Raw genomic sequence first — 23,878 nt, 5'->3', positions numbered from 1 at the left:
TAAGGATGACTGGAAGGCAAATGAATCGCAAAAATGACAAAGGTAGTGGCCGAGAGCGGAAAGGAAGAACGCTGTCCTGTTCGCAATCGTCTCCTGACACTTTTCCTTTGCGCGCTGCCTTTCTGCAGTGAACGTGACAAACATGCCCGAGTAGCACGTCTGCTTCCCCGTGCGAAAGCGCCTTGCAAAACTCAAAACACACAGCTCAAAAGTTTAAATACAAAATGCGTGCTTTCTTTTGATCACAGCACCGTAACGCTGCACGCGATTAAGTTGACATATGTGCCGTTTTTTTTTAATATAGTAATTTATCTATCCTTTAGTTTTTAGTGCAGATAAGTTCCTTGCAGAGAGTAGTTTGAACGAGCAGAAACTTATTTGTATTCTTGTTGTTGCAGTCTGTCTTGCATTTCTCCACAAACAATAGGCTACTTGCAAATTTCATTTTGTATAACAGATCCTCATTTGTCTTCTTGATCTTTCTTGCTTTTACTTTATATCATGTCTCCAATTTTTCTTCCATTTTTTTTATATTATATTCATTCTGTATGAGCCGAAGTTAATTTTTTCTTCCATGTGTGCCATATTTTCTTATTATGCTCCGGATACAATTATTTGACGAACGTATATTCTAAACACGTATTGAAATTGTTCATTCTACTCAATACATTCATCATATATTCTTCGTGTTAGAACATCACCGTTGCTGCGCCCCGCGTGGTCAGACCCATTCAGGAGGGCCCCGCCGCGGTGGCTCAGAGGTTACGGCGCTCGGCTGCTGACCCGAAAGACGCGGGTTCGATCCCGGCTGCGGCGGCTGAATTTCGATGAAGGCGAAATTCTAGAGGCCCGTGTACTGTGCGATGTCAGTGCACGTTAAGGAACCCCAGGTGGTCGAAATTTCCGGAGCCCTTCACTACGGCGTCCCTCATAGCCTCAATTGCTTTGGGACGTTAAACCCCAATAAACCAAACCAAACCATTCAGGAGGCCTATGTCCTCCTTTAGTCCTGCCTCGCAGGCAGTACCTGTCGCTCGTTTAACAAACAATAAAGAAGAAAAGACACGAGCTGCGCCCCGAAGATCATCTCCCTAAAACGAACATTGTTGAGAAATACAAAACAAGAGATGAACTTCTCAGCGTGCTCCTCGTATATATCGCAGTTGCACGAGATAGAATTGCCAAGGTCTGATTGTTCTATCTTCATCTCTTCTATTTCATTATCGCAGGCCGTATGGCTCATTTCAGTCAAAAATTGAAGAGAAAGACACTGTTCGAAAATATTGTTTTTTTTTTTCAGGGAACCCTACATCATTTCGGTATCCTTGTACTTAACCTCTCTTACCCGGGCTACATTTGGAGTTCCCACTGAAAAGTAACCCAGAGAAAATAAGCATAATTTGCGCGCTGCGGCGGCTGAGCAATCCCTGCCTTGTTGCTTGCCATGAAAGACGATCTTGCGAGTGCAGACACCGCAGACTGCTTGTAGAGGTGGCTTAAGCAACCATGATCACTTCGTTTTGCGTTGACACCTCAAGGTGGTCTCGTTGCACAAATCTTCCCATTATAACAGGCCACAAACGGGCAAGGTGGTGATCCGCGCAAATTATGTTTGCATGGTGCGCCGTACACCAGTAAGCAAAAGTGAGAGGCTCTTTTCTGAGTTGGAATGTGATAGCTGCCCAGGAGATAAAGGCTGCTCTTTTTTGTTTTTGTTGTTTAATGCTCAGCTCAGTTCCCAAATTACTCCCCATGCCAGAAAAATGAATAACAGCATTCTCAACTGCGCAACGCGAATGCAGTTCAAAACGGGGGCGTGGGTGAACTGGAGGCAGTCTCTTTTGTTCTTGCTTGGGAGAGTAAACGCATTTTATTCGGCATCAATTACACATAAAGCAGCTCGTGCGCATAGTTTGCCTCCCTGAGGAGAGCACCCGGTGTGCGTCGAGTTGCAAAGGCTCGCTGCGTGTAGTGCGTTGTATTTGGCCCTGCGTGGAGGCTACAAGGCTGAGACGCCAGCATCGCGAGTGCGACGGGAAACTGCGCAAAGAGCAGCGACAGTCCCGGCGCGGCGGCGGGCGGGAACTCGCGCGCCTTTTTCCCTTTTCTTCACGTGGGTTCAAACTCCGAAGGAGAGAGGGGCGGAGGAAGCGCGCGTCACGTGGTGCGGGGCTCTCCCGATTTCTCTCTCCTGCGGTAGGACTCGCGGCGGATGCGCGCGCTTATGGAACAGTCATCGCAGACTCCCGCCGAGACGACGACGCAAAGAGTGCAAGCTCGCGGGCCGCAAAGGAGGAGGGCCGATCGCGATGCGTGCCGCGTGTGTTTCACACGCGCGTTGCCGCGATGAGAAGGAATAACTTGTCGTGAACAAAATTAGCGCTCGCTGCATGGCAGGAATGGAAGTTGTTCAGTATTACGAACTGGGGACTTTGAACCTGACGGATGGCGTGGACAACTCGACCGTGCTACAGGTGAGCGTCGTGGCGAATGTCAGTGGCGACGCGGACGCGAGCAATAGCTCGGACGCCTTCAGCAGTCTGTACGAAGTACCGCTGGACATTGTCGTGCTGCTGTCATTCTGCTACGGACTCGTGTCCTTTGTGTCCATCCTGGGCAACGTGCTCGTCCTCTGGATCGTCGCGTCTTCGCGGCGCATGCAGACCGTCACTAACCTTTTCATCGCCAATCTGGCCGTGGCCGACGTCATCATCGGCGTCTTCTCTATACCCTTCCAGTTCCAAGCCGCGCTCCTCCAGCGCTGGGCCCTTCCCTACTTCATGTGCGCCTTCTGCCCCTACGTACAGGTGGTGTCGGTGAACGTGTCCGTGTTCACCCTCACTGCCATCGCGGTCGAGCGCTACCGGGCCATCACGTCGCCGCTCAAGGCGCGCTTCTGCTCCAAGGCCACGGCCAAGCTCCTCGTGCTCGTCATTTGGCTCTCGTCGCTTGTCGTGGCTAGCCCCAACGCGCTGGCGCTGCGCGTCGTCCTAGTCGTCGACAAGATAACCGGCCTGCGTGAGCGGCCTTTCTGCGTGAACACCGGCATGCGGCCCTTCACCTGGAAGGCCTACAACCACGCTTTGGTCTGCGCCCAGTACTTCCTGCCCCTCGGCGTCATCTGCTACACGTACGGAAAGATATGGAAGAAGCTGCGTCAGTCCAGGGCACCCGGCAACATGGAGACTGTGCGCGACGCCAATATTGTCCGCAATAAAAACAAGGTGGGTATAGGAAACTCGCTCATCATATCTATTATGTTTCAAAAAGTGGTAGATTATCATCTTGGCTGAGTATTATACCGAAGTGATGCGGTCTTTACCCAGAACAACAACACTGATAACGCTGGTCAATTTGCGCCGCGTCAATTGAAACAACTCTGAAAAACTGATGATGCCGTGAAGCGGAAGGCTCCCTTTGCGAGCGCAGCGTTTGTTCTACAAGCGTTTCGAACGCATGGCGCCATTCTTTTCAAAGCCGTTTTGTCTACAGAAACTTCAAACTAGCATTTTTTTCCCTCAGCAGCGGAAGGTGAGTTCACAGAACTCTGAATGACTTAATGCATTGCGCTGTGAATTCCAGCTTGCCTGACGCGGAACTTTAACTCTGCGAAAACGTTATGTCTGTGGGCACCGTGCAGAGTTCCACTGTTATCGCCTGCTACAATTCCCCTATGATAAAATGTATTCATTTTAAAATATGTTACTTTAAACATCCTAGTTTACAACGAATTGAAGCTTTCTCTTCATTTTTCCGTGCCTCGCATCCGCGTCCGGTTGCACTGTCAGCGCTCGGGTCGCATCCTCGTAATGTTTTGTTGTAAAAGCTACAGAGAGCTCAGCATGCTTATGTAAATGCTCTCTTTGGGAAGAAAAATGTGCGGAACAGACCCTTGAATCGGAAAGACCACCGGGGATGGGCGAAGATAAAATTTGGTTAATTTATTTCATTTAAATGCAATAGAAGTCAAACATTCTCTCAGTGTTCTCATTCTGTGTTCAAGTAACAACGTACGCCAATTTAAGGCCTTAGCAGCCTTACTGAGTAAGAAGTGCGGATAAAGCGATAACCGTATGAAACCATCTTCCTGGCGATGCGACGTACGACGGCGACGGCTTTTGCCTACCGTTCCGCTGGGCACCCGGTACACCAGCCCAAAGCCTTCGAAGCAATGAGACTCTGCGATAGAGAGGCGCGTTTTCAGCGTTGCTCAGTTGTCGTCGCCTCACCGTTCAGTCACCTCGCGTCACCAGGAAAATATACATGCGCTAGTACTCCGCTTTTTAGGACTGAACAGCAAAGTGCGCGATAAGAGCACTGGTGACAATTGTTGTGGTAATGCATTGCATTTCTAAGGAACACATCGCAGTGGCGCCAACCTACACTGTGCGCTGCTGAGGCCTGTAATTAGAGCGCAGCTCTTGGTAGCCCGTTCCTGCCTTTCGCGTCCTAGTCGACATGGTCGTCGGCGTTGTCACCGTAACTGGTTGTCCAAGCAGCAGAGCGAGACGCCACCTAGAAGGTGACTGCCACGGGAAGATTCCGGAAGGTGGCTGGCAGCGTAGCACACCACATGCCACTAAGCGACGGCGTAGTCGGTGTAATACGCCACCTGATAGGTCAAAGGCCACTGTGTCACCTATCACCTGGCGGGTGGCAGGTATTAGCAGAACGAAATGCCGCCTGCAACAGCGAAAGCGGAGGAATGGACAGCTGGAAGGTGGCTGTTACGGGAAGATCCCGGAGAGTGGCAATATTGAAATACGTGAAGTGTTGCTCTCATACTTCGCATTTAGCGACTATCGTAATCGTCTGTTTTTGTTCCATTATCCCTACCACGCTAGACCCCTCAGACGAAGCGAGCGTCGGCCGCTTCTTTCCGCATGCGGTTGGCGCTTAATGCACTCAAGTGAATGGTAGCGGCGATAGGTTTCGGTTTATATTTCCGCCTGTGGCGCATAGTACCGAATACCTTTCGTATATATGCGGCTAAAGGCCACACTCGTATATTAACCACTCCCCCCAACATGGGAAGCGATAATCTGAAAAACAAAAATCGGTTGTGATCAATTGCTCAACACGGGCGCTCGCGTTCCCCGAGGAGCTGGCAGATGATGACAGCTGCCTGCTTCTATCGTTATTATAATTGTCGAGCATGCACCGCTGTGCTGCTGAGTGCAATCTGTGAGGGTCTTAAAGTTTTCTCCGCGCAATTAGACATCATTTTCATTTCTGCGGCTTCTCGAGCCGTCCGTTTTGTTGTTCTGCAACAGGTGACAGTTTCCGATGTGGAATTAGACGCTTAACGGCTTAGGACACAGCTTTCAAGCTTCGAGTGGTCGCATGCGCCGAAATACACGGAAAGCGGGCAGCGGGCTGCAACATCGGCGCCGACAAATGGGTGCACCGGTTGTGTGGCCAGAAGAAATGCCTCGCCGTAACAAACAAAAGCAGGAAGGCATTCCGCGGAATGAAGTACTAGGCGCTAGATATAGACAAAGCTATGCGCTAGGCATGGCTTCATACTGTAATGGAGAACAAAGTAGTTTCCTGGTTGATAATGGTTGATCCGGCTGGTTGATCCCACCGGTAGCAAGTGTGTGAAGGCGCCTCTATGAATGACAGGGGACGAAAAGGAATAAAATTTGAATAGCACTGTGACATTAGCCTGTTCCAGAAGGGTATCAAGCGATCAGGGCTCTTAATACTGAGTCTGGTAAGCGTCATGTGTGCCGTGGTACAAATGCGAGATGCAGTTAGATCTCACCATAACTCAGTTGACTTATTTGGGACGTCACAGACCTCCTGCTACTTTTGCTCACTTCATCAGGTGAGAACTTTGCTGAGCCATTCTAGATGCGCTCACAGTTGCGGCTAACGCAGTTTTACAGCGAAAGCTGTTATAATAAGCTTGGTTTAGCCATACAGACCTGCATTCTACCGAGAGATCTACAGCGTCATCTTTAAGACCCGAATCACTTAGGGAATTAATTGAACTTAATCAAATTTATTTAATAATTTAATTCAATTTAAGCCGCCGCGGTGGCTCAGTGGTTATGGCGCTCGGCTGCTGACTCGAAAGACGCGGGTTAGACCCGGCCGCTGGGGTGGAATTTCGATGGAGGCGAAATTCTAGATTCCCGTGTACTGTGCGATGTTAGTGCACGTAAAAAAACCCGAGGTAGCAGAAATTTCCGGGGCCCTTCACTACGGTGGCCCTCACGGCCTGAGTCACTTTGGGACGTTAAACCCCTATAAACCAACCTGATTCAATTCAGTTACCACGGGCCAACAGTGGCAGGTGGCAAACTGGAGGGAGGTAAAAATAAAAGTTCTCACTGATTCATGACATAAGCCAGTAAGTCTAGCTTTAGAAATTTCTTCCTTTTTCGGAAGCCAAAGTATGACCTATCTCAGGGCAATGATTAGTAGAGCTTATTTTTATGCGGGGTTATTAAAATGCGAGCTAGCGACAAGCGTTACAGTAAGTAATACCTCCATCCTACTTCCTACAAGTCTCAGAAATAGCTCTGTCGACGCAGCTCATGCAACAGGCGCCTTCTCCACTGACAGGCGCAATTCTCTGCCTGCTGATCGTAAGTAACATTTCTTCGGCCGAACACTCAGGCCACGACGATCAATGCAACACGATTTAGTACTGTCGGTTGTCCAAGTGATAGGAATATTGAAAGTGAATTATTGTGACTGCACTCAACAAAATGACGGTTGGAGACAGCTTTCTGTGCGGTTTGAGGAATACCATTACAGGGCGAAAGAAAATAATGGAATGGAACTGCGAGGAAGGCTGTAGAAAATCGAGTGTATAAGGCCACTTAAAGCACTTCCTTTGATATCACGCTTTCCTCTGGATAAGTATAAGAAGTTCATGTACTGAAAAATTGTGTGGTGACCCGAAAGACGCGTTTCTACTCCGCTAAAACTTCATAACAAATGGCTTTGAAATCCATTCGGCGCTTACTTGCATGGCTAGGAACCGATAAAACCAGAGAAATATTTTTTTTTCCTCCGTTACAAAGAAATACTCCATACTCCTACGACATTTCTGCTTCACATGGGAGTCTACAGACGCGGGAGGCACACGTTCGAGCATTTGCATTAAACCTGCCCTGGAAGTCCTTAAGGAGAAGACAAAGGATTTTTTTTTGCGCCTTGCCAGTTCTCACTAGTTCGCTACGGCTTGCTGAGCGAAGTTTCTCCCTATGTCAAGCGTTTTGTTCTTATCTGCAAGCCAGATTTGACGCATGCGCTGCGGAGAAGCATTTTCCTTCAATATGTTTTCTAATGTAAGAACCATAGAAATTTTTGTAGCTGACCATTTTTTCTTTTGTTTTTCAACAAACGGTTCACCGCAGTAAAGAGCTCTCTAAAGCAAGGAAGTGTATTCACAACCGCCTTTGATGTTCCATCGCGACTCCACACGTTCCGCCTCGGTGAAACGAATATAAAGAGAGTCATTTTTTGTACAATGTCGACTCAAGAACCGCGCCCATACTTGAAACCAATGCAACCCACCATCAAAATTCTAAGATGCCACTTTTTCTTTGTGTTCATGTATATAATCTTTGTGATCTGTGAACGTTGCTTCCGAAGAGACCAAATAGAGCACAGATCATTCCGCGACAAAAGTATCGAGAAGATGAAAGAAACTATCGCGAAGCAAATTTTCTCGCACACAATGTGCAGCATAGCATGTGGGACGTTTTGGTCCGCATGGTATTTTTTCCGTGCAAGCAGCGATGGAAAAAAAGCACAAGAATTTTGGCGCCAATCTTATCATGCCTATGCATTCGGCTGGCATGTCCCTGGCAAGAAAACATCAACAGGCGCAATTTCAGAGGTAAAAGCCAAAAAGTGGCCCTTTTGTCATTACTTTTCTTTTTTGTAGTGTAAACTCTGCAACTTTATTTGTTCCTTCTGGAGTTTCTTTGCCTTTCTTTCCTTTCTTCACGTGCCCCCTTATGATGGCCAAGATTTTACTTCGAATAGTTTATTCGCACTGTCTCAAGGAAGGCGACCACGTTTTTGAGAAGGCGTTCTGAAAAAACATTACGCATGTTTCATATTGGAAACAGTGGCCACGAGACTGCAAAAGGGAGGCGCACGACGGAAACAAATTTTTTTTTTAGCTGAGGAGACAACCAGCTAAAGCGTTCGTAAAACTAGCCACGCAATAAAGAAACAACAATGGAGTAGCAGCTTCTTTTGCAGCGGACGTAAAAACAATTAAAAAGTGCCTGGAAGCAGAATTTTCCTATTAATGCTAAAGTATTTTTGCACAGTACTTTCTCTTTCTCAAAAGAGGACGCTGCGAGGCTGGTGCCAAATTAATATGTTACAAGTGCTGTGCGGAGGAGGGTGCCTTTTTAGCCTCCAATAAACTTACATATTATATTTAGCCCCAGCGCACTTGCACTTCTGCAGAATCGAAAGGTGAAACGCCGTGCTCTGATAGAGCAAGAGAACAACAAAGAGAGAAAGAAAGTCCTCATCTTCCAGAGCTGTCACACCGTTACAGCTGAGGCCTCTTGCGACCTGTAGACGAAGCTTTCCAGACAAGACACGCTTCTGACGCAAGTGGAGACTGTGTTCCCTTCGGTGGCCTGTTGCATGTACGAGGGCAGGGCGCAAGAAGCGGGCACACCCTGGAGCTGTGTGCGTAGCGGCGAACTGTCGCGGCGTCTTTCCTCTCTTTCGCGTCACCGTTTTAGCGGGCTTTTAATTTTCGTGTCAGGGTTTCGGCGCGGAAACAGCAGCCCGGGCTAAAGGCTGCGCAGCCAGAACAAGGGAACATAAAAAATCCGAATGGCGAAGTACACTTTAGGCTGTAGCCCACGGCGTGTACTGCGGTGGGTCCCATCGCGGTGGCCCAAATCCCCTAATTAAGGAGCCACCAGGCAGGAAATAAATCTCGCGCTAATTTTCTCTCGGAGCGCTCGCTGACCGACATCGCCTCCGGCTTGCGCATCGTCTAATCTGGGACAATGGACCGTTCAATTCGCCATCCAGCGCGGTAAGAAGAAAAGCGCCGAACAATCGTCAGGGAAGGACACGAGCCAATTCCCTTAGCAACAGTCCCCGAGAGCCCCGTTACGGCGTCCGCAGTAGCCATAGCGACTTCGTGCCTCGATTATTTCTTCCTTTGAAGCGAGCACAAGATTGCGATTGTACCAATGCGCGTAACTGGAGATTGCGGCATAGCCATCTTCGCGAGCACGCGAGCCAGCGTGGTCGCCCTGCACAACATAATGACGATCCTCCTACGCAGCCTCGACACACGACGAACGGTCCTACCGCCTGGATAGATTGGCTCACGTGGTTTTATACCTACCCCTGTGCAGTGTGCTGGGCGCTGTCCAAGGTCTGCGGCGTTATATTGGCATATGTCGTAGAATAGCTTAGGTGTGTTGCATAGGCGGAAATTCAGCGCCGCATGGCGCAACAGTGGACTGCGGTTTTATTGTCGCCATTATGACGCCGCTTGCAGACGGCTTCAAATATAGAGGAGCCGCACCGATACAGGGGGCATCGTTGGAATAGAAGCGGGTGGAAAAGAGCCTCTTAGCAAGCAGAGTTCTCCTTCAGCTGCGCAAACTGTCGGACACCAGGCAATGGCAGGTGTACATAACGACCTGTGCGGTACTTTGTTTGTGCAAAATACCGCACATTTGCTCGTGCCGCACATACTTCTTGCCTTTCTTTTCTTCGCAATAGTGGGTCAAAAAAAAATAGCATACTAACTTCGTTACGCATCTTCGTCGCTGTCCTTCTGTTTAATGGCGCCTTTTCCGACATCAGCAGATGGCGCGAACAGATAGAATTACACATCAGAATCAGAATATATTTATTGAACATCATGGCGATGTTGGGTGCACCGGCAAAAAGCCAGTGGCAAGGCTTGACGAGGCCGGCGCACCCTACAGAAGCTTGGCAGTGATACACTTGTTCACGTTAACAAAACAAACGAAAGAAACAATACGAGGGCACTTTCAGAGAAAAAAAAAACGTACGAACACACAAGACATATAACAGTTGTTGGCATTATTTAGCTATACATTTATAAGGATTTCTTATTTAATAAATGTGGGAGAGTGAAGTTCAGCATTTGAACGACACCCTCCAAAAAGGTTACATCATTTTTATTGTTCTGCAACGCATGCCTGAATCATTATGGTGATCGTATAGCGTGGTGCGCTCAGCATAATCCGCACTTCTTCACTATCCACTTGTATTTACTAGTTCCTCCTTGAAAACACTGCAACGCCTAATTTTAACGACTTGTATATAAGCGCTTGTCTGTTCCTGCAGCCGGTCATATGCTATTTAAAGCTTTACCTTGGCACAGCAGTTCTATATCTGTTGGTTTGCCATGTATTTATCTGGGAAAATCTCATTTTTGTTAGAAAATTCTGCTGGACAACTTGGTGGACATTAGACGCTAAGAAAAGCACTAGGCAAAAGACACACGGCTGCTCCGTGTCGTTTATATCTTGCTACCTTCCATTCCGGCTGGGCCTTTTTGCGCTGTTTTTTTTCTAATGCGCACAAAGATATCATTTGTTTATCGTATGCCACTTTTCGCCCAAGTCGTTGGGCTTGGGAAAAAGCAGCCTTGGCTGGTAAAACAACTGGCCACAGAGATAAACCAGAAACCTGATTTTGAACACATCGTAAAATCCAGCCACATTCTTTGGTTTCTCTCGATCCCAGTGCTCCAAGGACCCAGTCAGGAGGCCAGTTTCCTACTTTATTCGTGCCTCAAGGACAATACATTTCCTAAAACAACAATAAATAAAAACCGTACCTCCTAATGATTCCGTCAAGATTACTTTCAACATAGGCTAAACCACCCGTTCGCAAGCCTGAAGCTGATGGGGTTTCGGTGTCCCTTCAATATTCAGTTATCAGTCGGCCCTCTATTCAAGGTCTCGAACAGAAATGGCAGCTGCACCGTGGGCAGTGAGCGGTGTACTTGGCCTAATACGTAGCTTGTAAACTCGCCCCTTAGTCGGCTCTTATAGACTGAACACTCGGCTCAGCTGCATTAGTGCTCACGTTCTTTTGACGCCTGTTAGGAACGATGGGCTCTTGTCGCAAGGAAGAACCATCTCTTTGCAAACTGCGCAGCAAGTACCCAACGGCGTTACTAAAGAAATGAAGCTGTCGGGACGTTGTTATTTTTTTTTTATGCCTGCAATGGATTTCGCGGTAACGCTGTTACTTTCCCGGTGTCCGGTCTCTCGTATCCGCTCATTTTCGTCCATCCATCCACAGAGGGGCGCCGGTCAATCCACCCCTACTTTGGGCTAATGCGGACGCTTAACATCGTGAAACGGGCCAACATCCCTTATACAGCTGCCGCTGTAGTAGATAGGCTTGGCTGCGAGCCGATCTCATCAGTACAGGTCTAAGCTCACCTGCCTAACACAGGAACACCCATGCGTTTGCAAGCGTCGATGATAGCTGCTAAGAACACATAGGTGTTTACGGGAGTTCCGTTGCGATAAACACAGAAAGAAGGTTATGTACTATAATAAGAAATTCCCTAATGCAGTTAATGCAGTAGGGCAGCACGGACTGTCCTGCAAGCTTTTTTCTTAGTGAGCCTGGCGTGCACATCCTGTCAGAGGGCTTAGCCTCCTGCGTGGAGTCAGGCCGTGCGTCGGGCGCGAGGATGTCGAACGTTCACCCCGGCCGACCGCGTGATTGTAATTTTCATTAAACGCTTTCAAGCATGAGGAACCTTGCTCAAAACACCGCAAATCTGATCAAAAGCTGTGGTTTTGACACTGCCGGAAGTGCTGTAAGCGAAAACAGCAAAGTAGCAAAAAAAAAATGAACAGGCACAAAAAAGAAACGTATGCGTCTGTTTTCTAGGGCGATGTATAGGAGACCACTCTCATCTAGGACAACTGCTGTGAGCGCCGTCGCTAATGGAAACCAAGCAGGGTAGACTAGATAAAAGAAGTGTCCCTCTACACAGTCTGCAGCGCCGGAATTGCACTGTTGTCCTTGCGTGGAAACAAAACTTCCGCGGGCATTTCACTGGCCATTACCATTTGTTAAGCTGTGAAAAGACGGAGAAAGCAGCTACAAATAGAACTAGAAGCCCTGAGAGACTTCAGGGGTGCTGCTAACGCGGTAATGCAGTCTCAGCTGTAGACAAAACAAAAAAAAAGGCTGGTCGCACTGGATGGCTGTGAAGCCCATGCACTTTACTAAAGGACTAGCTAAGCGGCGGTTTCGCCAAGCAAACTTCCGCAGTGTATGGCTTAGAGTGCCGAGAGAGAGTTGCTGGCAGAAGAGTTACGGCGCCTCTAAGATGAGAAAAAAAATGAGGCGTTTTGTGTGAAATGTGTTACCGCTTGTGCGTTTGTGCGATGTAGAGTTCTAAATTCAAAATGGCAGTACGAAATTCGCACGTGCATATTCGTCCGAAAATTTCGCTGGATGAGGTAGTCGCTGCCAAAGCACGTTGGCCCTCATTGTGTAATAAATGTATGCGCCATTTCATCGCACAAATTTGTAAAACATCGAAGCCAAATTCCCCACAGTGCGCACATAACACACGAACAGAAAGAAACACATGTATTTCTACATGTGCCCCCATCTTTCGTCTGTGTCCGTGCGCTGTGGAGAATTGAAGCATGTACAGCCAGCTATCCCAGCAGTTCGTATCGAAGCCAAAGGCACTGAGAAGCCTCCAGTATTTCGATAGAAGCATTTGCTTATCTCTCCATTTTCAGCGTTCGTTTTTCGCAGCATATTGCCACAAGGCAATTTCCTCTACCCTACTGCTTTTCCTGGTAGGCAGCACACACTCTCGTTCGTGTTTGACAGCTATGAAAGTCTTCTATCTAAAAAATGTACCATTTAAACAGGTAACGCGCCACGATAAGTGCCGGCCATACAACGCCGGAACAGAAGGTGATATTATTCTCCTTTAAGCCAACCCTTGATATTGTTTAAGTGCCTTGGGCCTGATGGAGCCTGTCTTGTAGCGCTTTCTCTTTCCAGTTTACTTAAAAGGCATTTCATTCCGCGCGTCCAAAGCACGCCAAAATAATACTAATTTCTGGACAAAATTCTCCATCTCTCGAATGACATTAGTTGGCACTCTAGCTGTTGCACTTTCTCAATTCAACCAGAATTCGCGCACTTATTCTGTGCACTCCAGAAGGGCAAAATTCTGGTTGTAGTTGGTCCCATATGACAGAACAAAGGAAGCACGATGAGACGGGGAGAAACGACAAAGGCAGAAACAGAATGCCTGCACCCCCCCCCCCTCCCCCTACTGTGCCCTTTGTCTTCCACCGCCTCCAAAATTATTTAAGGGAGAGCAACAATCGTGAATACAAGGAGCATGAAAAGACGAGGCGAGTTACAACAAATCGGCCCTCCTCCAGGTGCGCCTTGAGTTGGGTACGCAATCATTGCCCTCAGAAGATGATGACATTACTGAAACGACTCGTTTGCTCCCTCTTTCACTTAAGAGAGGGCTCGCGTGCCACGATTCCCGGCGTAAATTTCAATTTCCGGCTGCCGGTGCTTCACTTCCGCGCAGACCAAGCGAAAAGGTGTTCCTGCACTCAGGTGTCGACGAGTCGTAAGCGATTTCAGGAGGCAAGAGTTAATGCATTCTCATCTCCGGTATGCGGCACGTATAGTTTGCGAAATGAAATGGGGAATGTGAGGCCCCTTTCTTGAGTGATTTATCGGACTATCTTAAAACTGCTTACGCTGTCGCTTATCACAGCACGTTAGCGAAAGGTACTCGGCTCACGCGACGGCATCTTGACATGGAAGGCAGGACAAAGCGCGCACTTGCACAAAGGGTGTTTTCTTTCGCAATAAATTTCGTCGGGGTCGTTTCCCGACAGGGGTTCTCCTGAGATCGAACTTAATTACGCGTTATGACATGAAATGCTGATCTGGCTCTTAACGCTGCACCAAAGAGTGAAATCTCCCTTTACTGTCCCTTTTCGAATGTCAACCTTCGGACTGCCTAAAGGCAGTTACAAACTTCGAGGCCATCGTTTTGGTAGCCGGAATGAGTTAATGCATTTCACGAAGAGATTTCACATCAACTGTTCAGCGAATGCATAGCTTCCTGCCGTGATTCAGCAAAGAACCAGAGTCCGAACTAAAACCCCGACCGTACACTGCCGAGTGCAAAACTAACAAAAAATGTTTCATGGCAGTTCTTTTTAGCTTTATTTCCATAAATTTGCTACTACTTCTTTCTACGCCGCCGCGGTGGCTCAGCGGTTATGGTGCTGGGCTGCTGACCCAAAAGACGCGGGTTCGATCCCGGCCGCGGCGGCTAGAATTTCTTAGGAGGAGAAATTCTAGAGGCCCGTGTACTGTGCGATGTCAGTGCACGTTAAGGAACCCCAGATGGTCGAAATTTCCGGAGCCCTCCACTACGGCGTCTCTCATAGCCTTAGTCGTTTTGGGACGTTAAACCCCACAAACCAAACCAAACAAACCAAACTACTTCTTTCTAAGGCTGATGCGAGAAAATGGTTTCACTTTTGCGCACTTGTATAAAAACAGAAGAGAATTGCGGCTGCGCCAAGTCATTCCAAAGGGCACATTAAGCGCTAACTTTGTCACTTTAAGACATCGTATCTGAATGAGCTTCGCCAGCTGCTTATAGCGCTGTGATCCACAGAACACGCATCCACGTGCCTTCCTTGAGTGGTCATCCACCTGTTTCATTAAGGAACAACGGTTTATGCTGAGTGAAATATGCTATATAATCAAAGCGCTTGTCTTAAACCTAAACCTGGCAACCGCCCCGGTGGCTCAGTGGTTGTGGCGCTCGGCTGCTGACCCAAAAGACGCGGGTTCAATCCTGGCTGCGGCGATCGAATTTCGATGAAGGCGAAATTCTAGAGGCCCGGGTACTGGGCGATGTCAGTACACGTTAAAGAACTCCAGGTGGCCGAAATTTCCGAAGCCCTTCGCTACGGCGTCCCCCATAGCCTGAGTCGCATATCCTGAGTCATGGGCGAAGTCCTGGTACAGGCCTTCCCCCTGAGTACTACTCTGAAGACACCACTCCAGCTGTCATCCAAACAAATTTTAGCATAGCAGAGTCACCACCATGCCGATACTGACGTGACCGTCTGGCCCTCCATACGTGTGTATCGTTTTAAAGCAGTACTAAACCTTCTTTCTTCAAAAAAGCCATTTATTAATAACGATAGTAGTTATACGTCGAATTTCTCACAGAATCATCCGGTTCTATTTGAAGCCTTATAAGCAGCACTCGGGGTGCGGAGCTAACCGAAGGCGCGCTTGATTTTGCATGGATGCAACATTTTCGTGTTAAATTACTAAGCGTGCATTTTGCCCTTTTTTTAACTGGCTTCGCAAGTTTTTGTTAGTTGGCCACGCTTTTTAAGCACCAATTAGGAAGAGAGCCCTTAAATGGAAGCTGAAAGTGGCGCCCCTGTGTCTTTTGGGTCATATACAGGCTGGCTCCTCTCCTTCTGTCGACAGCTCAGTGCAAGTTCTGGAAGCTGATTTATGACGGAGGCTACAAAATTTATTCCATAGTTGAGGCGGACACAAGGTGGTAGTCGGTTATATTTCATTAGTCTGTAGGACACATTTCTTTTTCTTATCTGCCACAACACCTTCAGAGGCCCGTACTCGTCGTTATTGCTTACCGAAATGGAAGGTGAATATACAGTTGTGCGCCGCTATCAAGGAATGCCTGCAGTTTCTGTCCAGAAGAAGCTGTACTCTTTGGGAGTCTTTTTTTCCCCAGCACCTTAAGACGAGATTATTTTTTCTCCTCTGAATTCAGCGCTTAGAATACCGGGAGTGCACGTTATCGCAGCCGCCCTCAGGCTCACTGGCAACGGCCTCACCTGCGGTAACTTGACTTCGCAACGGCAGACCAGACAGCAGGCGTAAGCACACCGGTCCTTCATGGCAGTCAATTAGATAACAGTTGGAATACCATTCCTTTCCCTTTGTTCCTCGGAAAAAGCTTAAATATAACGCTCGAATCTGTCGAACTATCTGACATGTCATCTACCACATTTCTGACTGCAGTCCTTCCACGTGCCTTAGTGCAATGGATAAGTAACTATCACGATAAACGCTACTCTAACTCCTAAAAACAAAAAGAACAATGTGCGAATTAAAAAAAAATGCGGAATTTAAAAAAGAAAATAAATAAATCACCGGCACATCTCTGTGCAACGCGACATTTCTGCCACTCCACTAAAGTTACACCCTTTTTGACTCTGCTCTTTATGACACCGCGGCCTGGCGATTATCCAAGAAATAAGCTACCGTAGAGTTTTAGTTCGGCAAGGTTCTCCGCCCTTACGGCCTTTATTGCGATTGTCGTATGGCACTTTCGCGCACTCAGGCTCACAGACGCACACACACGGCTGCTAAGCCCCAGGACTTGGGTTCAATCCTGGCCGCGGCGGCCGCGTTTCGATAGGCGTGAAACGCAAAAGGATCTCGTATGCTGTGCAGTGTAAGTGCACCTATTTTTTTCTTTCTCTCCCTGCTTCTCTTATCTCACTGTGCGATTTGGGTGTCCACCGAGAAGTGACACAGTTACTGCGCCTTTTCCTCAAAACCAGTTTTCATTCCCAGAACGGCTCAGGCGCTGGTTGGGGCCATAACTGCTTAACAATCAACCGCTTTAACGACAACTGCCTAATGAGCCTAAAATGAGACAGTACCTTCAGTACTCAATAGTGCAGTTTCTCAGTACTCTCATTCTGCGGAGTGTCACGTTATTTATTGCATAAATGCATTCTCGCTCACCGCCTGGTATTTTTTGAGCTTGCGAAAAGCTGCTCGCTTTTATCTTCTTCACCTCATCGGGTGTGGCGCGTGGTCATAAGGCGCCGCCAAGCACTTCAAAACGACTTTCGAACTCACTGTGCGCGCATGTGCAATTGTTATAAGTAGTTATTAACAAATCCGAGATAGCAGTACGGCCTGTACGTCACAGTACGTCACCTGGAACGTACCTGGGAAGGAAGAGATTAAAGAAGAGATAAAAAAGGGCAAATGTACGTTTATAAAAAATACAACGTTTACTGGACACAGTAGTAGCGCTAAAAAAAAACAGGGAAAAGGGTAGACCAAGACAACACAGGCGCTAGACATCAACTGATTTTATTCTCGAAAATAACCACGAATTTATAGGTGACAATCAGGATTCGTGGTTCTTTTTCGTGGATTCGTGGTTCTAGAAATTCTTGGTTTTTTTCGAGAATAAAGTCAGTTGATGTCTAGCGTCTGTGTTGTCTTCGTCTATCCTTGTCCCTGTTTTTCAGCGCTACTACTATGTCCTCTCAATGCAAACACCAACTAGCCCAGCTTTCTGCCTTAAAGAACGTTTACGTTTGCTCGCACTGAGCTTAGCGCATTGCGCATCATAGGGTAAGCGTGCTCAATTATTCTTTCTTTTTGCGTTTTTCGATAACATTGCCTTTGATGCCTCGACACTGTATTCCTGCATCAGTAGGCTTCACCGGAGCGAAGGCCTGCTGGATTCTTTTTTCTATTTAGTTCCATGCTTTCGTTGAAAAAAGAATGATACTCAGAGGTCCCGTTTATTTTCAGTTTGGTGCCCGCATGGCACCGACGTTGTACCTTTCCAAGCGAAAACTTCGGAAGTCAATATCGAATCAGCGTCGGTTCCCACTGAAACAGTTTCATGTTTGAGCTTTTATTTTCATATTTACTTGCAATGATTGCTCTGCGCAGCGACACTTCTCAAAGAATGGGCGTTGAGCAACGCTTAAAAATGCTGCAAGCACTAGACGCAATGAAACCTTGGCTTTATAGCTACGCTTTCCCAAGAACATCGTCATCTTTTACTGTTTGTTCAGCGTTACGTCATCTGCGTATATCAAGACTCCTTCTTACAACTCCGGCCGGGAACCGGACGTAGATGGGGGAGCGTATATACGACACGAACATGGTTAAAACCTTGAGACTTGACTGAAGGCAACTAAGCGTGTACAAAGGCGCTTCATTCGAATTCTGTATGATCGGCACTTGGGTAGGCGATGCTACTCTGACTGCAACCACCTCTTATTTTCCTAAAGCTTATTGCACTCTCTACACGGCGCAAGTTGTGCAACGCTGTTTTTATATATGTTTGCATGAGGCATTTAAATGTCCTACGCTGACAGCAGGGCTTCATTTGACTGTGCCTGGGCTAAACGCCCGAAGCTGTCGACCATTCTATACTGCTATAGTCCCAAGTGTGTATGCCCAACGCTGCGTATTCGTCATGTCTGCTATCCTTAAGCTATCCGCTGGTCCCATTTCTATGCAAAATAGTTTTGCACTGCGCAAGCTGGTATCTATCTTCTATTAGATATGTTTTTTTTTATTTTGTCAGTTTTCACTGAAATTCCCAACAGCGTGTGTGCGCATGTACCTATTCCATTCCGAAGTGTACGTAGTCTGTATGGTCTTTTACGCTGTATTCATGCATATTTTTATGTACCACGGTGCACCACTGTTCAGGCAGAGCTGCTATTTTGAGCACCTAAAGCAGGAAATGAATACGTAAGTAAATAAATAAATAAACTGTTACGCAGTCGTAGCTGCTTTCTCCTTCTAGTGAATGGTCTGCTGTGTGTTAATTCTCTAATTTTCAAGCAGCCTTTTCGGCACGAAAGTGGAGCGAGTCAGAATTTCTATCTATCTGTTGTCTCTGTCATTCATCATAAGCTGTTAGTCTAACAATGACATGGGCAGGCACGCGTAAACTTCGGAGACGGTTTTTCCTTAAAACATATCGGCACCTGCACCACATTGGAAATAGTGAGCATCATTAGTGGCCACGTAGAACGCGCTGGAACAAGAGTCTCAAGGGATTGTAAGTTTCAAAATTTTGGAGATGTTCGAAAAGTTTCAGCTACAGGTTTTACAATTTCGAAACATACGAATTATCCCACTCTTATTCTCAATACTTTTTTTTTTCATGAGCCGCATGTCATGAGTCGCACACTCATGAACAAGTGCGGGAACAAGTATACAGTGCGCTCGAGCGTGCTGACGAATATAGCGGCGTCAACAACCCATACAAAAGGCCAGCCTGGCGCAGAGTATTAGCATGGGCTTCTACCGCGGAAATGCCAGACTTCGTGCACTTTCTCCCAACTGCAGGGACACTTTCGAGGTAATAACTCACCTGGTGTGGAAATTAAGCTTAGGTTAATCCTGTTTATTCGACTCGCTACAAGTTTATTACTGAAACTTACGTGTCCCGCTAGAGATAAAAAAAGGTAATCGTTAAATCATACCTGACGATTACAGTAGCGTGAAGTGAAAAGTACTCTAACGCTAACCATAGCTTGGCTGCTCACCCAAGAGAAGAGGGTTCGATCCCGGCCGCGGCGGTCTCATTTCGATGCAGGCGAAATGCTAGAGGCCCGTGTACTGTGCGATGTCAGCGCTCGTTAAAAAAACTCAGGTCGTCGAAATTATACGGAGCCCTCCACTATACGGCGTCCCTCATAGCCCGAGTCGCATAAGCCGTAAGCCTTAGGCCGTAAGCCGCAGACTGAAAGGGTATTGCTGGCAAGTAGCTATGGTTAGCGTTAGAGTACTTTTCTCTTCACGCTACTGTAATGGTTAGGCAAGATTTAATGAATACCTTTTTTTATCTCTAGCGGTACACGCAAAGTTTCAATAATAAACTTGTAGCAAGTAGAATAAACAGGATTAACGTAAGCTTAATTTTCACACCGGAAGAACTATTGCCTAGAAAGTGTTTCTGCAGTTGGGAGAAAGTGGACGAAGTCTAGCATTTCCGCGGTAGAAGCCCATGCTTAATACCCTGCGTCAGGCTGCCCTTTTGTATGGGTTGTTGACGCCGCTATATTCGTCCGCTCGAGCGAGCGCTCTGCAGACTTGTTCCCGCACTTGTTCATGAGCGTCTGGCTCATGACATGCGGCTCTTGAAAAAAAAAAAATGTTGAGATTAAGAGTGGGATAATTCGTATCTTTCGAAACCGTAAAACCTGTAGCTGAAACTTTTCGATCACCTCTAAAGTTTCGAAATTTACAATCCCTTGAGACTCTTGTTCCAACGCGTTTTACGTGGTCACTAATGATTCTTACTATTTCCAATGTGGTGCATGTGCCGATATCGTTTGCGGAAAAACCGTCTCCGAAGTTTACGCGTGCCTGCCCATGTCATTGTTAGACAAACAGCTTATGATGAATGGCAGAGACAACCGCCAGAGAGAAATTCTGACTCGCTCCACTTTCATGCCCAAAAGGCTGCTTGAAAATTAGAGAATTAACACACAGCAGACCATTCACTAGAAGGAGAAAGCAGCTACGATTGCGTAACAGTTTATTCATTTATTTAGCAAATATAGCGGCGTCAACAACCCATACAAACGGGCAGCCTGGCGCAGGGTATTAAGCATGGGCTTCTACCGCAGGAATGCTAGACTTCGTCCACTTTCTCCCAACTGCAGGAACACTTTCGAGGCAATAGCTCTTCCGGAGTGAAAACTAAGCTTAGGTTAATCCTGTTTATTCCACTTGCTACAAGTTTATTACTGAAACTTTGCGTGTACCGCTTGAGATAAAAAATGTATTCATTAAATCTTAACTAACGGTTACAGTAGCATGAAGTGTAAAGTACTCTAACGCTAACCATAGCTGCTCGCCAGCAATACCCTTTCACTCTGCGGCTTAAGGCTTATGGTGTTGAACGTTCCAATGCGAACCCTTTTTAAAGCATTTACCATAATTCTCTTCTAAAATTTTGTCATATTTTTACTAGGTTGCACGAATTAACTTTTTAGGCCCTTTACACCGCCGTTCATTTAGACTTTTGTATAACATCTATCTAGAAGAATTTTCTATACCCGGAGCTTGGCACATGATAGCCTTAGTCGCTTATGCGCCAATAAACTCAACTCAACTCAACTCAACTCAACGCGACTCGGGCTGTGAGGGACGCCGTATAGTGGAGGGCTCCGTATGATTTCGACCACCTGGGTTTTTTTAACGTGCGCTGACATCGCACAGTACACGGGCCTCTATCATTTCGCCTACATCGAAATGCGACCGCCGCGGTTGGGATCGAGCCCGCTTCTCTTGGGTCAGCAGCCAAGCGCGATAACCAATGGGCCAGCGCGGAAGCTTCTTTGAGTTTAGGGTCTGCAACAAGTGTCGTTTTTTTTAAGTCCTCTTTCACGCTACTAGGGACACCATGTACGACGAGTGTTGAGTGCGTATTACCTTTCTTTCTTAAGCAACGGAATTAGGTTCCAGCCCAGAAGGCAAAACATTTTGAACACGCCTCGTTTAGTACATTCTTCTGGAACAAAACTTTCTATCCCTCTCTCGAACGCCTGATATCCGTGTTCTATCGTAGCCCTGCCACAAAACAAGGAGCATACCATTTGATCTAACTTAACGTTAAGAAAACATGTGAGATGCTTCAAAATTTGATCACACAAGTGAAAGGAGACGAAAAAAAGTGGTAGGGTTTTGAAGTAGTTAAACTCAGTAGATGTGCGAAAGCATGTGCGCAGCCTGGTTGGCTCATGAGTTTGCTTTGCTGGGCCGTCGGCACGTACGACGACGATATTAGCTCCAGGTTAGGCTCCGATCGAGGATCGAGGCTCCGATCGAGTAGACAGACTACGTTGACAGGCTGTCATGAAGGAGGCTGCAAGTACCCTCTCTTCATGCGCACTTTGACGAGGAAGCTAAAACCGAGGTGAACAACAACGCCAGAAACATCGGCCTCGGTGATGTACCCGTTCAACGCCAAGATGGCCTGGAAGTATTAATCGCGTAAGCAAGCCGCAACTCTCTCGAATTGAAGCAAACTGCACTCTATTTCAGATAAGAACCGCTTCGCGGTTGTCTGAACAAATATGAAATTTCACCCTTACATCAACGGTGGCCCTTTTGAATTTTTACCAGCTACCATTCGTTGAGCTCGCTGCCATTGCAAAAGTGGTGCAGCTGCTTGAGAAAACCCCGTCTTGCATATCTACGCAAATCAGACAAGCGAAGTGCTAAATTTTGCTGTGAATAGAGGGCAAATCAGTTAATAAGTTACGCTCATTCAAGTGAGAAAATTAAAAAAGTGCGGGAGCCAGGTGCGTGGCGAGGTGGTGCGTCGTTGAATTAAGTAGCACAGGTGTAGATTTTGAGGTATCTCCCCGTTCCCTTACACGCTTTTGCAGACTGGGAGACTCTACCTTGTCGCCATGTGTCCTCTCATTAAGTAGCTATGTTCATTGTCATCATCTGCCTAGGGCAGTTACTTGTGTAAGCAGGTTTTTCCATTGCATGCGAGGACACTAGAAGCCACGCCTACGTGTCACGAAAAAGTGTCACGTTTGGGCTACCACGAAGGTTAAGCAACACTTCTGTAGCTGTCGTCAACGCGTAAGCCACGTGATGCCTACCCTTTCGTTCAAGCTAGCGCAGTAACCCAGACAACACGCAACCGCCCTTCTAGAAATCAACTTCAACTTTCGTTGTGTTCAAAAGTTGCATCATTTATTTTCCGTTACTCTTTTTATTGTCGCTGGCATTTCCTGCTGCAAGCGCAGCTATAAACAATCTGTCAGTAATTAGCGACCATTTCTGCGTTAAGGCTCAGCCTGACAAAAAAGCTGAAATAAACTGCGAATCGAGGGTTCACCGCACATAAATACCACATTATGGCACAAAAAAAAAACGCTCATTAATCCGTTGGTATTGATATTCGGCGAAAAAAAAATAACTGCGTTGAAGAATAAATAACAAAAAAGGCCACCGAATTTTAAAAAAATATAAACCAAAAAGTTAAACCCTTACATATCGGCAACCGCAATCGGCCATGGCAATGAAATCAACAAGTGCATTTTTTTATTAAACGATACTGAACAACTCAGTGAAGGTTTGCACTCAGGTGAAAAATGCATAGCAAGAACGATGAAAAGAACAAAGTATTTTATCCGACCACTTGTGCACACCCGTCAATAACTCCTTAAAACAATCACGAGTCGTATTTTACACCAAGGATTAATGTTCCATATGCGAAAAAGTTTCAAAACTAAAGGGCTGTCACATTAGCAGGATACGACGCCGATTTGGTCTGCTAAAGCCGGGTCTTCCTGATGACGGCATCTGTGTCACTCTGCGCCGACCTGAATAGTCGGCGATCGCTGGCATCGTGCCGTCTCGCTCAAAAGACAGCCGTTGGACAATGGTCCACCAACTCCCACGTCACTCTAGAGAGACAACCCGCGAAACTTCTTGCCCACTTGGCCCTCTCTTGTTCTCTCTCTCCTTCTTTTGTCACTACTAATCATTTTATTATCATTGTTTACTTTCGAAATTCTGTTTTAAGCTATCCCCTTTTTCTTACTTTGGTGCGAAAGCACCACTTCACGAGGTCTAACCGGCTTAGAAACTTTTTTGAAGCTAATTACCTTGAAGGTGACTTTGGTCAAACCATAAATATATAAAGTGAATATTGGCGCCACCTGAATTTGAACCCATGGCGGCGTGAACAGATCAGCTTCGCTGGCCACTGCACGACGGCACTATGCTACCGCCACAGCCGATCACGGCTCGTGCTAAAATGCAACACAGTTTCGCTCTGTGCTTTGCACATCACCGTCTTCGTCAACTTGCATTTGCGGCGCGAACAGATCAGTTTAACTTAACCTCGAGCAGAGCTTAGCCTGAGTCTAATATCGTCGCCAAATGTGCCGAAGACCCAGCAAAGCAAAATCATGAGGCAACCAGGCTAAACACATCCTTTCGCACGTCTACTCGGTTCAACCGCGTGAAAGCTCTACTTTCTATATTTGGTTCATGCCCGTTATGCTTA

At 46.9% G+C, this 23,878-nt stretch overlaps 1 protein-coding gene across 1 annotated transcript in view; it reads left to right on the top strand.

Moving 5' to 3' along the window:
* The first annotated feature begins 2,390 nt into the window (after nt 1-2,390).
* The window catches only part of LOC149351770 (tachykinin-like peptides receptor 99D), a 45,596-nt gene continuing 24,108 nt past the window's right edge, over nt 2,391-23,878 (top strand). The window contains exon 1 of the mRNA XM_089577085.1: nt 2,391-3,224. Within this exon, the coding sequence (XP_089433211.1) occupies nt 2,391-3,224 (834 nt within the window). The remainder of the gene's footprint in view (nt 3,225-23,878) is intronic.

Source organism: Amblyomma mixtum, chromosome 3 (assembly GCF_055824585.1).
Source record: "Amblyomma mixtum isolate Tamu chromosome 3, ASM5582458v1, whole genome shotgun sequence".
Lineage (NCBI taxonomy): Eukaryota > Metazoa > Arthropoda > Arachnida > Ixodida > Ixodidae > Amblyomma > Amblyomma mixtum.
Note: the sequence above shows the minus strand (reverse complement) of the source record. Positions and strands in the feature narration are given on the sequence as shown.